This window comes from Callospermophilus lateralis, chromosome 14 (assembly GCF_048772815.1).
Source record: "Callospermophilus lateralis isolate mCalLat2 chromosome 14, mCalLat2.hap1, whole genome shotgun sequence".
Taxonomy (NCBI): Eukaryota; Metazoa; Chordata; class Mammalia; order Rodentia; family Sciuridae; genus Callospermophilus; species Callospermophilus lateralis.
The window spans coordinates 28,364,582-28,381,606 of record NC_135318.1 but is presented as its reverse complement, the minus strand read 5'-3'; the positions used below and the strand labels follow the sequence as shown (position 1 = coordinate 28,381,606).

Below are 17,025 nucleotides of genomic sequence, written 5' to 3'. Positions count from 1 at the left end.
CTTTTAGCAATTCATAATTAATATAGAAAATGTGAAAAACAGAAAAGCACAAAGTGGGGCAGGGGAAACACCAGTAATTTCACTACTAAAAAATAATTTTAGAAGTTGATTCATTTAGGAGGAAATTTGGGGATGCATGTACCTTATTATCTTAAAGCAATTTGAGGCAAAAGAACTACAAGGGAAGTTCTCCTATTTAAAAATATTTTTTTTGTTACTAAAAAGAAATATAACCATATATGAAAATTTTTTGAGCAAGTGAAAATTGCTTCATAAGCCCATTTCTACTATAACCACTTTTAATATTTTGGTAAATTGAATGATAATCTCATGACATAAATCATCAACATTATCTTGGGTATAAAGAAATTCTTGAAAAGGAAAAAAGGTAATAAAGTTAAACCACGAATCAAAACAGTGCTTTTTGCATATATATGGTAGACCAGGTTATCTCAGTTTAATTGTGTTTCATAGTCTGACATGAATTGAATTGAAGGAAGAATCAGCGCACATCTACATTAGAGAAAAACAGCTAACATTCAAACCTGTAAGATTACTTAAACCCCTCAGATAAAAAAAAAAAAGTGGTTATTGAATAATTGTCTCCTTGGTACTCTGGTAGATCAAATGAGAAGAGTCAACCTGTTAATTAACAAAAAATTTCCTGAATTAGCAGTCAGGAAATCTAGGTGCTACTTTTGGCTCTGGCACACAGAATCTCATTGTGGACAAGAATCAATTTCTTTGGACTTTTGTTATTTGAGTTGTAAATGAGAAAACTGGGTTGTATCTCAAAGGACACTTAACATCCAAAATAATTTATGACACAGGGAATACAGCCAGGCCCTGATCAACTTCTTATGGTAATAAAGGATGAATTCACAAAACGGAAACATTCAATAACAGAGAGGCTAGAGCTTGCCATCTTTATTTGCAACCAGACCAGATACAATGTGTTTCCTGTTCTTTGCACAAGTATCCATGGGAAGAGGGGGAGGCCAGAGAGGACAAGGACAGGATGTCCTTCCCTTACATATCACTCATCACCCTATATTTTTAAGGTTTTTTTTCCCCCCATGGACATCAGTTCTGATATCCCAAAAGATCATCCTATGTAACAGAGGATTATAAGTAACTTTCTAGGTTGAAGAAATAAGTGCCCAATAATTTCATTTTTAATTCTTAAATGTTTTTCCTTCCTTTGTCCCTTCGTTGTAGTGAGTTTTTTTTAGTGATATAATAATATCAAGGTATTCAGAGAAGGAAAACATTTACAAAACGTCCATTTAAAAGGAATGGACTTGGGTGTGCCTTTGGTAGATTGATAGTGTTGCTAGTATGCAAGTGAAGCGTGGAAGAAACTGGGAACCTGACAAGTGAGAAAGGAGAGGTCCCTAGATACCCAAGGGAGATCTGGTCTGAAGCAGAAAGGGACTTTGTTCTTTCAGATAGTGTAGTTGCTTTTTTTTTTTTTTTTTTTTTTTTTTAATTGTTCTAATTAGCTATATATGGCAGTAGGGTGCATTTTGACATATTGAACACAAATGGAGGATAACTTCTCATTCCTTTGGCTGTATATGGTGCTGAATCACACCAGTAATTGTACGTTTATATAGGGTAATAATGTCAGATGGTGTAGTTTCAAGGCATTGTGTGTGTGTGTGTGTGTGTGTGTGTGTGTATGCATGTATGTATATATAAAATCTCAATCTCTGATGATAGGAACTGTGAACTGTGTCATCTATCTTTACAGCTCCAGGGCGCGGGATATAACTGACAAATCAAAATATCTGCTCTACTGAATTGAGCAAAAATCTCGGGGAGTGGGGGATGATAGGAAAAATGAGACCGAAAAAACATATAGTCTCTGTTACTTGATATCTGAAACATTTACAGGATTTACTGCAGGGTTACTACAAAGGGAAATGGACTTCAGATGAAAGAGTTTTTCGGACGAGACCTCAACAAACTAGAATTCGGAACAAGCCCCAGAAAGCCGCTGTGTTGTCTTAGGGGAGAGATGAAAATGAAAACTCATCAGGCAACAGGTTTGAGCCCCTCGGGTAAAAAAGGCAAGCGCGACCGCGACACAGAGTTGGCGAGTGGAAAGTTGTGTAGTACCGAGAAACTCCGAAGTCGGAGCTAACGAGAGGACTGAGTGTGGCCGGTTGGAGAACCAACGGCCTGCAGTTGGACAGTATAGCTTGCTTTGAGCTTTTTTTTTTTTTCTTTTAAACAAAACGATCAGGAAGCTCTAAAAGATGTGCAACTCGGGTTGATATTTTAGCGTGATAACTTCCGTGTGTGTGAATGTGTGTACAACAGGGAGCGCCGACAGTGAACTTCCGCAGCTTCTGCCCGCGGGCGCGGGGCACAGCTCCGCCTAGCCCAGATGTAGAGGAAACCCGCGCAGGGCTCTTCGAAGGCCCCTCGGTGGAGATGGGGCGGAGCAGAACCGCGGCCACGCCCGATCCCAGGCGCAGCCTGCAGGCCGCCCGCGCCGCGCCCCGCCCCGCGACTACATTTCCCAGCAGGCCCTGGGCTGCCGCGCGCCGCAGTTGACCCACTTCCCGGCCCGTCATGGGCTCGGCCGGCCCCCGCGCCCAAGCGACTGCTCCCTGCTGACTGGGGTGTGGGCGGGGAGCGGCGGAGGGAGGAGGAGGCGCTGCTGGCTGCCGCCGTTGCCTCAGCTGCTGGGCGCCTGGGCAGCTCCCAGGGTTTCTGCGGCCGCCATGGACGAGCAGGCGGGTCCCGGCGTCTTTTTCAGCAACAACCACCCGGGCGCCGGCGGTGCTAAGGGGCTCGGGCCTCTGGCGGAGGCTGCCGCAGCCGGCGACGGGGCGGCTGCGGCGGGGGCGGCCCGAGCCCAGTACAGCCTACCGGGGATCCTGCACTTCCTGCAGCACGAATGGGCCCGTTTCGAGGTGGAGAGAGCACAGTGGGAGGTGGAACGGGCGGAGCTGCAGGTAAAGACCCTCCCGGCCAGGCCCTCTTCATCCCGCCTCTTCGCTCCCTTCCGCCCCGCCCCGGACCCTTCTCCCCCTCCCCCAGTCCTCTCGCATCCCCTCCCCCTTTGCTCGCGCCCATCCCACCCAGAACCTTATCCCCTTCTTCCCTTCACCTTTGGCTTTCGCTGACCCCACTTCTTCCACCCGGGTCCTCACTCCAGCTCTTGATGCGTTGTTTACCCTCCCCGCGCCTTTTCCTCTGCTGCTTCCTACTCTTAACTCCCAGTCTCATCTCAACTCTCTTGCCATGCTACATCTTAGGGCGTCCCTTTTACTTTACTAATTGGGCTGACAGTAGTTTTGAGAGACACTGAGCAAAACATGCTGTCCTACCGTGTCCCATCCTAGGTCTGGAGACGTTATCTGCAAAAGGTATTGGTAGTTGACTTCTCTTTCTGCAAGGAAAGTGATCAAAGAAGACAGCCCAAGTTGTGTCAGTGGGGCCTTGACTTTCAGTGAGAGACTGATGTTGGGCAATAAAAATGCAACTCCCTTTTTATGTACGTGAATGTCTTTTTTTCTGGCCTTTTCTTCTTTTTCACCGCTCCTGCGTTTCGTTTAGTTTCATGGATTTTGAATGAAGGACCTAGGTAATTGTGATCCAATCATGGTTTGGAGATGGTTCCTGTTCTCAGAATCTAAAACTTGCCAAGAGTTAATTTTATGTTCCATGTTTTGTGAGCTTGACGTGTATTTTTAAAGGAGCTAAAAAGGCTTCAGTATTAATTACTTGCCTTACATGATCTGCCAGATAAAATATATCCAGAGGTGAGCTATTGTGGGCCCTGAGAAGAATGAAAGTGAGTTGATACTTTACAGGCCATTCTGAGTTGGTAAGTTGGTTTTCAGTGCTGGTTCTTAAAAGTTATAAAGCACACACTTAATTTCAGGAGGAACTTAAAGAACTGTTATTGGTTGTGCCTGTTTTAGGGGCTAATCCTGTATGTTTAGGAAATTTGAGTACAGTTTTGGTTTATAAAGTACTTGAGGTTAAAATGCTATCCAGTTTAACACCCCCCCCCCCCTTTTTGTAACATGTATTTTCTTTGGCAGAGAGAGAGAGGGCAAAAACAGACTGCTTTCGTGGAGTAGCAGTGGTTCTGGAAAGACCAACAAGGCAAGATTATAGTAGACAGGGTTATCAATAAGGACCATGCTTGCTGCTAGCTCTGTGACCTTGAGGAAATCCTTTAACCTCTCTGGGCTTCACTTTTATCTTTTATATTCATGACATGTTTACTGAATGCCCACCATGTGTGTCTAGGTTCTGGGATTAACAAAACTGACAGAGCTTCTGCCCTCGTGGAGTTTATGTTTTAGTCTGAAGGCAAATAATCAGCAAGTGCAGCTGTGTAGAATAATGGTTTACAGTGGAAACAGCTGTGGGGGAAAAACAAGTCAGGGTACAGGAATACAGTGTGATGGGGCAGCTGTTTTAGATGGGATCATTAGGGAAGATCTCTCATGGAGCTGTTGGATGAACAGGTTGAATGAATGTGAAAGTGGTCCATGGTGTCTATGATTTCTTCTAAGTCTGTATTTCTACAGTTGTATGTTTATATTCTTTGGTGACTTTCATTTCTACTGTTATGGTGCTATAATATAGTCCATTTGAAATTTGTAAGTTTCTGATCATGTCTATATAGTACCCAACAAGTTTGAATGCTTATACATTTTTACCTTTATTAGTAATGCATTGTGTAAATGAGCTTGTGGATTTCAGGCTTCAAGAAAGAGTTAAAGGCAAGGCTTAACTTTAATGTGTGCATTTGCAGGATATGATTTTTTATATAGCTGCTTATATTTTAATTTCTGGTTTAGGAATTGTAAAATAAGTCATGCTAATTTGGTCAAAAACAAACAAGAACTCAATACTATAAGTAGGAGTTTGGGAATTTCTAATCCATCCTGTCCTGTTCACCCTCTCTCTCCTGTTTAAACTTTTTGATTTTCCTGTGTTGTCAATCTTTACTTTTTGACACAGACACACACATGCACACTTTAAACTTCAGGTAGGTTTCTCATTGATGCTCATCATATTAAGAACAATACATTTTTACAGTGTCTTGATTTGTGCTAAAATTAAGTTCCCATAGATAAACTTCAAAACTCTTGTCATATTTTCTGAACCTAGGTATTAAAGGGGAAGAGGATTTGCAATAATCTGTGATCTTTGTCTCCCTTATTAGTAAAATTGGAAATTAAAAAAACATTTTTTTTTGCATCAGATCATCATTAAATTCAAATATTTCCCTTCATTTTTTCTTCTTCACCATTACAAATATTCCTAGTAAAACAATAGGAAATAAAATAGTTAAATGAATTTTGATGAAATATGGATCATTTTTAATTTTTAAATTTCTTCTCATGTTATTAACACCAACAAAGATTTAAGATTCTGTCTATTTGTCCCTTCAGGAACCTGTCAGTTCTGCTCTTTCAAGTTGCCAAGGCAAAGTTTTCAAAGGCAATCCAAGGTCCCAACTACCTGGCCTGCCTCTGCTACCTTCAGATTTTGAGAGTAAGGAAACAGCTATATTGTAACGAAAACTTTTGTCATTTATTTCCCCAGGCACATTTTAATAGACTGTCTATTAACTTTTGGCAGTGCTCTCCCACTCTAAGAGAATAGGCTATTCATGGGAGAAAAAAAGAATAATCAAGGTATTACTGAGCTTTACATGTGTGAAAGGAATTGGAGAAGGAATACTAATAAGATTTGAGAATATTTTCTGTATGTGAGACATTGTGTTAGAGACCCCAAAGAAACATGCAGTCTAGTTAGTATAATAGAAAATAAACAATATGTAGAAGAATCAGAGTTTCTAATTTGCTAGGAAGGTTAATTTTCTTAGAATAGCATAAGAGGGAAGAATTGAAAGTGAAGGAAACGAAGAGCTGGAGGAAAATGCTTTGAGTTAAAGAGAACCCAAAGGTCAGTATTTGAAAATTTCTAACTATTAGGAAAGCAAATATATGAAACACAAAAATTAGTGGCCCTAGCTGGGAGCATTGGCACAGTCTTCACAACCCCAGCAGCTTGGGAGGTTGAGGCAGGAGGATCACAGGTTCAAAACCAGCCTCAGCAACTTGGATCCTGTCTCAAAATAAAATGTAAAAAAGAGTCTGGGGATGTGGCCCAGTGGTTAAGTGCCCCTGGGTTTAATTCCTGGTCCTTCCCAAAACCCATGCCCTAGATTTTTGGGGATTACTAGGGTTTGAACCCAGAGGTGATTTACCACTGAGCTGCATCCTCAGCATCCCTCCTTTTTTTTTTGTTGTTAATTTTTAAATTGAAACAGGGTTTCTTTAAATTGCTGAGACTGACCTGGAACTTATGATTCTCCTGCCTGAGCCTCCCAAGTCACTGGAATTATAGGTGTGCACCACTCACTGTTCCTGGCTTGGCCCTAGATTTTGATGATTATGTGTGGTAGAGTTGGAAGAGGCTTGGATATTTACCAGAAAGTGCTAGAATTGTGTGTAGTTGGTGATAAGATTGTGTAGGGCATGTGGTGTGGAGGTTGTATGCTGGAGTATTCATGAATCTGGGTTTTGTCAGTAATAATTTATATTTTCATTCAGCAGATATTTCTTAAGTACCTACCTCATGCTGTATCCCATTTGAGGTACCAGAAAAGATACAACAATGAAGAGAGAATGAAGAGATCTTGCTCTAATCAAGTTTAAATCGGGAGCAGACAGTGATAAATACATACATAACATATTGGAAGGTGATAAATGCCCTGATGGGATAAGGGGGATGTGTAATACTTGAGAGGGGAAGAAAGTTTTTACTGATACGATGCCATTTGAGTTAAAACCTGAGAAAGTAATAACCTGAAGTAAAGCTGTGTAGGCAGGGGAAGCAGCCAGGAGAAGGGGGAATGCTTGGAATATTTGGGGAATAACAAAGAGGCAGATGTGGCTAGAGTAGAGAAAGCTGATGGAAGAAATAATGTCATAGAAGTACGAGTCTTGCCTATTATACCTCAGCAAGATGGGCAGCCATTGTAATGTTTTAATCAGAGAGCAGAGATAATGCTGTCTTTATTTTTTTATTTTTTTAAAGAGAGAGTGAGAGAGGGGGAGAGAGAGAGAATTTTAATATTTATTTATTTATTTTTTTTAGTTATCGGCGGACACAACATCTTTTTTTTGTATGTGGTTCTGAGGATGGAACCCCGGCCGCAAGCATGCCAGGCGAGCGCGCTACCGCTTGAGCCACATCCCCAGCCCGATAATGCTGTCTTTAAAAAGATCCCTTTGCCAAAATGAGAATAGATGTGGAAGGGTAGAAGAAGCAGGAAGACTAGTTAGGAAGCTGAGTTAATTCAGGCTAGAAATGAGTGAGGGTGGCAGGGATATATGAATGTATTTTTTGTTATGTCATCAAAGTATAATGGATTCTGAACAGCTTTGAAGATAGAACCAGCAAGATGTACTAGGCGTTGGATATAAAGTTTGAGAAAAGGGGGAGTCAAAAATGATTGAAACATCTTTTGATGAAGTGGCTTCATAAAACTGTGGAGAAGACTTTCTAAGCATTTAAGTGGAAAAAGTAAGCACTTAAAATGACGTTTATTTTTGTTATTATGATAATATATAAAATACTGTGAAAGACACAGTGGTATAGACCTTTGTTTAATTCCATGCTCTACAATTTACTGTTGTATATCATGCCTTTAATACATATTTGCCAAAATGACTTTTCAGAGCCTTGATTTCTTGTGTGTAAAGTGAGGATAATTAATTGCCTTGTGAGACTTAAATGAGTTATTTTAAAGTATCTGGTACAGGTGTGGTACATAACACAAAATAAGTGCTGAATAAATAAATAGTAGCAAATGCACTGTGTGAAGTTTTACTCTATTTCTTTATCCCCAGAGAAAAGTATAATCTTCAGTCATGAATTCTTTCAAAGCTAGAGCATGTATGTGCCGTCCTGGGTCCATGCAGTCTAGTATTCTGGTTCTGACCCTTGAACTAAGGACATTTTAATAGGAATGATGATCTTGAGTATCTGCTTCAAAATAGTTATATACTTTGAAAGTACTTGCTCTCTTTAATAACCCCCAGGCATCTGCTATCTTGGAATTCATATGAGCTCTTCTGAATATAATTATCTAAAGTTTGCATTATACCTTGGGTAACATTATACACATTTACTGACCACTCTATGCAACTAATCCTCAATTTCAATTGGTCCTTTAACTTACTTCCTTTATTTTTGGAACAGGTGAACCCCATGGTGGTATGGTATAATTTTGTGAGCAGGTTCATTTTTCATTCTATTCATAGCCTTGATAATTTCACAATCTTTAATTATGAGGTTTTACTCTTTTAAAACATATCTTGTTATTTGTTATTTAAGTTTTAACATTTCTCAAACCTAGCTGAAGTCTTAGAATAATGTGTGGAACTTTTAAAGTTACCTATTCCCTGGGCTCCACCCCAGACCAATCAATAATATTTGTCAGAATCTTTGGAAATATGGTCCCTGGCATTACTGGGTTTTGTTGTTGTTTGTTTGTTTTTTTAAAGCTCCCTTATAGTTGTAATATGCAAGGATTAAGAACAAATGCTTTAGTTATTGTTTTTTCTGTTTTTACATATACAAAACACACAGTATATATTTTAAAAAGTTTGGCATTTTCAACACTTGTGTTGGTATTCCATATATGGATAGTTTTATAGAATTTGGGATATGATTTCTTTTTTTATTTCCATTGTTCTTCCTGATGATAGCTAGCATTTTATTTTTAGGCAGTAGAATATTATAATTTGAATCACCTCCCACTGACTGAAGTATATAATGACAGTGTAATCTTTGAGCTGGAACTAACTTTGAAAATAACCCCTACTTTAGGTATAGGTAAAGTGAGGCCAGAGAGAGAGATTAAATGATCAAGAATGAAATAGTTTTGTATAAGTTCTGTCACTTAAGTTTCCAGATGTCTTTTTTCTTTTGGGTATTGGGGATTGAACCTCGGGCACTTAACCACTGAGCCACATCCCTAGCCCCACCACCCCCTTTTTAATATTTTATTTAGAGATACGGCCTCACTGAGTTGCTTATGACCTTGCTAAGTTGCTGAGGGTGGTTTTGACTCTAGATCCTCCTGCTTCAGCCTCCCGAGCTGTTGAAATTACAGGTGTGTACCATCATGCCCAGATCCAGCTACTCTTTTTTTAAAAAAGTCTTTTCAGATACTACTTCTTTTTTTTTTTTTTTTTTTTAAGAATTTCTTCTTTAGTTATAGATGGACACAACCTTTATTTTGTTTATTTATTTTTTTATGTGGTGCTGAGGATTGAACCCAGTGCCTCATGCATGCTAGGTGAGCGCTCTACCACTGAGACACAACCCCAGTCCCACTTTCTTTCTTCTTATTGTTGATTTTATTTTATTTATTTTTTTGGTTCTGGGGCTCGAACTCAGGCCATTACACATGCTAAACACACACTTACCACTAAGGCACACCCCAGCCCTAATATCTCCTTCATTCCTAAAACTTTCAGAAGTAATCAGAGCCACACCAATGCTACTTTTTATTATTATTATTTTTATTTGTTCTCCTCAGTTGTACGTGACAGCAGAATGCATTTTACTTATTTTATTTAAAATATCAGACACAAATATTTTACTGTGTTTTCCCACTTTCTTATTTTACATTTGAGATTTTCTTTGTCTTTAGTGTTTTGTAGTTTTATTGATTTGTCAGAGCATGGATTCCTTTTTATTTTGTTTGGGACTTTATTAGGTTTCTTAAATCTTTAGGTTGGCATTTCCTTACTTTTGCCCAATTCTCATCATTTCTTTAAATATGTCTCCGATTGCACTTTCTTCTCTTTTTGAAAAGGGCTTTAATTATATGTATATCGTAGGTCCTCTCCTTTCTCTAGTCTATATTTTCCATCTTTTTATCTCTGAATTTCTTTCTTTCTTTCTTTCTTTCTTTTTTTTTTTTTTTTTTGAGACTGGATCTCACTGAGTTGCTAACGATGACCTCAAACTTGCAATCTTCTCCTTATTCTCCCAAGTAGCTGGGATTATTTGTGTGTGCCACCATGCATGTCATCTCTGTTTTATTCTGGGTAATTTATTCTCATTTATCTTCTAGTTCATTTTCTCATGTCTTAATTCTAATCCTTTTATCCAGTGAAGTTTTGGTTTTGTTGACATTCACCTTGATTCTTTTTTCAATCAAATCTGCTGGGTATTTTTTCTCCCCCTCCAAATAACATTCTGTTTGTAATAGATATTTTCAGAATGATCTTTTATTCTTTAAACTTAGTAGTTATTTTATAATTAATGTCTCTATAGTTCTTACACTTGAGATATTAGAGGAGCCTTTGAATGGTCTCTTGTTTTCTAGTTCTTGCTCATGATGATTTAACTTATTCTTTTGTATTCCTGGTTTATTTTTGTGTTCTACTCACTGTCCTTCAGAAAGTATAAGACTAATATGAGCTCTGAGATAGAGGTGTCTTCTTCAGGAGGGTTTTGTTTTTGCTTCTTGTGGATGTTTGGAGGCATTATCAAAATTCAAAGCTATGAATGAAGCTTTCATTCATATGAATGAAAGTGAATTCATTGCTAAAATTTTTTTTGATCACCCAGCTGATATAAATTATGATTATAAATACATTTGAGTGTCACTACACTTATGCCATTTCTGCTTTGAGGTTGCTCTTTAGTGTCTTAGCTTAGTATGAAGTATGTTACCTCTTAGTCTTCTATTTTGGATTGTCTGGGTCTTTGATTTTTTTTCCCTTGGGTCTTACATGGCTGTCCAAACTAAAGTTCAAGTTTCTTCTGATTGGCTAATACCCAAAAGGGAAAAACATGGCTTTTATTCCATGTACTTAACTGGATTCCCATGTCTTGTCGAATTTTGACCATGTCATTCCTTGTTATCTTGTCAGCTTTGTGTTTCTTTTAAGAAGATTGTAAAAATATTTTGTACAGAATTTATAGCTGTTTTCAGTAGGAGAGTTGCTGTAGGGCACCATTACTGGAAACTGAATTTTTTGATGTTACTTTCCAAATCTAACAAATAAGAATGACTCTAGTAATTATCTTAGGAACAATACCACTGATGGCAAGCAGTTCTGTTTTGTTTTGTTTTGTTTTTGGCTCTACCACTGAGCCAAACTCTCAGCCATTTTGAGACAGGGTCTCCCAAAGTTGCTTGGGGGCCTTGCTAAATTGCTCAGATTGGCCTTGAACTTTTGATCCTCCTGCTTCAGTCTCCCAAGCTTCTAGGATTACAGGTGTGTGCCACTGTGCTTCTATTTTAAGAGATGTGCATATTTAGTTCTAAATTTTATTTCTATGTCTACAATTCTTTGAATTCCAGTAGTAGGGGAAGCCTACATTGTTTTTTTTCTCCAAAATCTTGTCCATTTAGGCAGAATTTAAAATAAAATCCTTTATTATGAAGTTTTTGAAAGGTGTTCAAATACCCAAATAATCTGGACAGATTTCCCTTTGCCAGTCTGCTTGACAATCAGTTATTCTTTATGATTTATGAGTGTTGCTTATGGTATCCAGGTTTCAATTCTGGGCTAGAAATAAGATTGCCTGAGGGATCTTTGGAGTTTCTTGCCTGGGTAGCCAATTTACCAAAACAATCTATTGACCATCATTATTTGGCAGTAGAAAGTGTAGATGTTTGTGACAACTCTATCACTTCCAATTTACAGTTTTTCTAGGCCTCATTTTTACTGGTAAAATGCTGGTGATAATATGTGTACCAAGAAGGGCAGTTTTAAGTTTTATAAAAGGTGAAAGTGTTAAAATTTGAGGCATAGTAAGTGGTTTGCTTTTGTTGATTGAGATTTCTATGGACAGAGTGCATTAAGTTTTATTCTTTATTTAGATCATATTTTAGAAGCCAAGAACCAGGTTAAATGATCTATTTTGCTTAGTAGCTACTATATTCTTTTTGCCCTATTGAGCAGTGGTTGAAGGACAATAAACTGACTGCACTAAAGGATAGGCTAGAGATAGCAATAATAGGTGATGATAATACCTAAGCATCAAGGACTGGAGGTTGTAATAGAGAAAAATTTCGAATTCTGAAAGAAACTGAGGTAAGAGAGAAATTGGAGGAGATGGAATAGGGGAATAGGGGTGGGAGAAATTTGAGGCAGACAGGAGGAAGAAATCATATGTAAAAAAAATTTTTTTTTTGATGGGGGGTACTGGACATTGAACACTGAGCTCTATCTCCAGACCTTTTTTATATTTAATTTTGAGATAGGGTCTCTTTAAGTCACCCTCACTGGACTCAAACTTGTGATCCTTCTGCTGCAGCCTCCCGAGTTGCTGGAATTACAGGCGTGTTCTCCTGTCCCACATCTCTTATCGATTGGAGGTTTTTCAGCTTGCTCTCAGGCTACTAGCTTAATTAAGTTTTGTGTATATATATATTCTAATATAATTTGTTTGTTAACCATACATCAAATACTATGTAGTGCTTTGGTTATTAGGTTTTTCTTATCCTTTTTTATATTTGCCATGTTAGAACAGAATAATAAATGTGTCAACTGTGTGTTTGCTGTAATGCAGAAAGTTATTTGAGGAAATAGATCACTTTCTTTGGCAGACATAGTTTTGTTTACCTTTGTTATACAAGTACCCTATCTGAACAAGCTGATGGACTATTAGAAAATATTGATATGTAAGGAGGAGTATTTGTTGTAGTTGACTGAAAGCAGTAGGCCAAAGGAAAAAAGATGGGGTTTTGTTTTGGAGATGAGGTGGAGAGAAAAGGGTGTAGGAGCCCCGAAATTAAGATGAGTTTTGGGAAGTATTGAAGGAGGTTGGGTGGAAGAGGTATTTTGGGTGTGGCAAATAGGTTCTTGGCATAACTGCAATAGAGAGGTTCTTCAAAAGAAAGGGGGGGAGTGTTTCATTTCTGATCACACAAGTTCCATTAGCACTCATTTGCATATGACAGAAATTGAATTCAATACCAGTATATCCACTTAGGAGAAATAAATATGTCGTCAAATTCCACAAGGGTGTTACCAATTCTACTTGATGGAAAATTACTGCTCAGTCTGGGACTTGCTCTCAATTTATACTTCCTAAATGAGAAGGTTAAGCAGTGAGCAAAGGAGCTTAAATAATAGGCACAACCCAAACCTGCTCCTGAGGAATGTGGGTTCCTATAAAACTGAAAGGAGGGAATAGGGAGGTGCCTACAGATCTGGGTCAGCACACTTACTGAACTTGAAAGAGTAGTAGAGTCAGTCAGGGAAGATGGTATCCATAGTCCAGTAATTCAACCCAGTACTTTATTTCCTCTTTCGTTTTTTCTTTTCCCTTCAAAAACAATAATACTTTTATTATTGAGCTCTTACCTTGTATCAAGTACAGTACTCAGCACTTCACATGTATAATCCATGTTCATCTTTGTAAAACTGTATATGGTAGGTATTGTTCATTCCCTAATTCATAGACATGGAATTTAAAGAGAAAGGATAAATAAATTGAATCGGCTGAGTGCAGTGGTACATGCCTGTAATCCCAGAGACTCAGGAGGCTGAGGCAGGAGGATGTCAAATTCAAGTCCAGCCTTAGCAATTTAGCAAGGCCTTAAGCAACTTAATGAGACCATTTCTCAAAATAAAAAGGGCTGGGGATGTGGCTCAGTGCTAGAGCACCCCTTGGTTCAATTCCTAGTACCAAAAGGGAGAGAGGAAAAAAGAAAAGGTTGAATCTTGAATCATGGATTTGGGCCTGGTAAGTAAAAGGAAATATTTTGGCTTTATTCATTCTCTTATGTTTCAAGGTCAGTGTAAAGAGCTGGAATGTTTTCTCCTCTTGTCTGCCTGCTAAATTTCTAATCATCTTTTGAGATTCAGTTTACTTTCTCTGGAAAACCTGTCTGACTACCAGAAGCAAGAAACCTTCATGCTTCCCTAACAGCTTGAATATGTATATAAGGTAGAAATATTGTTATCCAACACTTTCGTACTGGTGGGTGATCATTTAATCAGAAAAGATGGTTAAAGTAATACCTTGAATAATTTAAGTTAAAAATATATGTGTATAATTTTTTTTTAAATGAAAACAAATGATTACTTCTGTGAAAACATTTTTCTTTTTTCTTGGTACTTTTTTTTTTTTTTTTTTTTTTTTTGGTGAACCCCAGGGTCACTTAACCACTGAGCCATATCACCAGCCCTAAATATTTTTTATATTTTATTTAGAGACAGGGTTACTGAGTTGCTTAGAGCCTTGCTAAATTGCTGAGGCTGGTTTTGAACTTTCGATCCACCTGCCATAGCCCCTCCCAAGCCACTGGGATTACAAGCCTGTGACACCTGGCCTGCCCAGCTGAAAACATTTTTCAGTGAAAAAAAAAAGTGTATTGTCATTTGCCAGAGTAAGGCCAAGTTTACCCACCCTTCACTTTTTTTTTTTTTTTCTTTTTTAGAACACTGATTAGAGTTCTGTGTTGTCATTCTTGGATAACCCACAATTATAGCATATTGTTTATGATTTCTGGTTTTGGTTTCTCTTTAGTAAAGCACATTGAATGAACACTCCTAGTGTTTTTATGACCTTTCTTCCTCATACAGTCGTTACTCCCACATCTAGTTTTACAGCATTATTTTTAGTGGGTCTTCTTTACCGTCCAGTCTTTCCAAAGCATTCTTTATTCCTTTTTTAAAACTTTTTATTTTATTTTTTAGTTGTAGTTGGACACAATACCTTGATTTTATTTATTTTTATGTTGTACTGAGGATCGAACCCAGGGCCTTGCATGTGCTAGAGATGAGTGTTCTATCCCTGAACCACAACCACAGCCCCCCCCCCCCTTTTTTTTTTCTTTTTTGTGCTGGGGATTCAACCAAGCATTTCTGGCATACTAGCATAAAAGTTGTGGGAGGAAAACCAGTTTACATCTCCCCATCCCCTACCCCGCCTTTTTTTTGAGGTGCTGGGATTGAGCCCAGGGCCTTGATATATTAGACAAGCATTCTTCTATTGAGCAAAATCCCCAGACCTCCAGTTGACCCTAAGTGATCTTATACAACTCTACTGTGGAAATTGAAGTGTAAGGATGAACTACAAAAGAATGACCTACCAGCTGTGAATATTTTATATACTCTGGGCTTTGGGCAGTGTTTTTACAAAGCGACCAGAGAATGCTGGCTGATTCCTAGGATTGATTAACAGAGGGGATTAATAGATGAGAACATGGACTGTGTTTTTGGTATACCACCTTATCTCATACTTTGTATATTTGTTTCCTCAATAGACTGAGTCATTGAAGGGCGTTTTTATTTCTCTAAGGTATAGCAGAGTGACTAGCATGTAATAGCTGCTTAATAAATAGTTCTTAATTGAATGACTCATATTAGCTTACATTGTTACTGAATACTTATTAAAAAATATGTGTGTATGTGTATTCTTTCTCCCAGCAAAATCATGTTCTTAAGGGCAGGTCCTGTGTCTCAGACATCTTTGATTTTGACAGTGTTGTCATAATTGTAGTGAATGCACAATATATATTGGTATTAGGGCAACTTTATGTTTGTCCCTTTCCTAATAACTAGTTCTTCTTTTTGCCTTCCATTGGGAAGAGGTGAGTTCCTTTCAGGGACACCACTGGCTTCATAATTGCTGCTGGATGCCAGGTAAGCAAATTGCACTTGAGTTTTGGTAGTTGTGAGTAAGTGTTATCTCTCACACTCCTTTTTGTATGTTGAACTGACTGCCAGGAAATGCCTTTGGCATCATGTCCTGAAAGGTCTTTATAGTCAGCAGCCCATGCTTTCAGATTTTACACAAGTTTCTTATTCCTTCTAAATAACTAATTGAATATTTTAGTCTTTGAAGATAAATCTCATTAAATAAAATATGTGGTTATGAGTACCATGCAATTACTTTTCTAACTTTGTTTATATGTTACATCACACTATATGGTGATATTTAAACTTTTTTGAAATCTGTTTCTTTATCCCCCCTTCCCTGGGTCCTAGGGATCAAACCCAGGGGTACTATACAATGGAGCTCATTCCTAGCCCAGTTTTAGTTTTTGAGACAGAGTCTAAAAGTTGCCAGGCTGCCCTCAAACTTGCAATCCTTCTGCCTCAGCCACCTGAGTAACTGGGATTATAGGGGCGTGCCACTATGAGCATCTATGAATTCTGCTTCTTTAAATAGGTAATAGAAATTCTCAGTTACCCAGAGTTAAGAATGGAAAATTTAACTTCTGATCCTGTTTCTTTTCATCAACAAAATTAAGATTTAGGGCTGGGTGTGGTTGTAATCTCAGTGATTTGGGAGGCCACTGGCAAGAGGATCACAAGTTCAAAGATAGCCTCAGCAATTTAGCAAGGCCCTAAGCAATTTAGCAAGGTCCTCTCTCAAAGTAAAAAATAAAAGGGGCCTTGCTACCTTGTAGTTTGTATTTCTCTTTCAAATTTATATAACCCTGATTAAGTTTTAGCTGAACTCTCATTTTAACATTAAGACTTTTACTCTTATCTTTTAGTTATTGTTCTTTAAAAAAATATTTGTTTTGTTATTTGGCACTTAAGAGTGTGTGCTGCCTTATACTGTACTTGCTTTTTATAAATCCCTTTAGTTATTTTAACAAAGATTAGTTGAGCATCTGCTGCAAGCATGTGGCTACTCTAAGCATTGGGGATATGGCAGTCTATAACATAAACAAATCTTGGAGCTTCACAAATTACTCTGAAACTTAAAAAAATTACATTATATATTCTTAATAATGTGATTGCACAGTGTATACATACAACAAAACACTACATGGTACCCCATACATACAGATTTAAATAATAAAAATTTTAAAATAATGATATTTTAAAATTGAGTCCCAATTTACAGAGGGAAAACAAAAATAGTAACACCTTGCTGCTGACCAAAATACACTGTTAACTATAGAGAAGAAGATGATCATTCTGGAGGATGAGGAAATCTTTTGAGAGGTAGCTTTTGTCTTTCATTCAATAACAAATTAAAAATTAG

General features: G+C 38.0%; 1 protein-coding gene across 2 annotated transcripts in view; it reads left to right on the top strand.

The window, feature by feature from the left end:
* Positions 1 to 2,658: 2,658 nt before the first annotated feature.
* Strn (striatin) overlaps positions 2,659 to 17,025 on the top strand; it is a 104,899-nt gene continuing 90,532 nt past the window's right edge. For both annotated transcript variants that reach the window (XM_076832845.2, XM_076832844.2), the window contains exon 1: positions 2,659 to 2,966. In XM_076832845.2, coding sequence (XP_076688960.1) covers positions 2,733 to 2,966 — 234 coding nt within the window. In that variant the 5' untranslated portion in view covers positions 2,659 to 2,732. The remainder of the gene's footprint in view (positions 2,967 to 17,025) is intronic.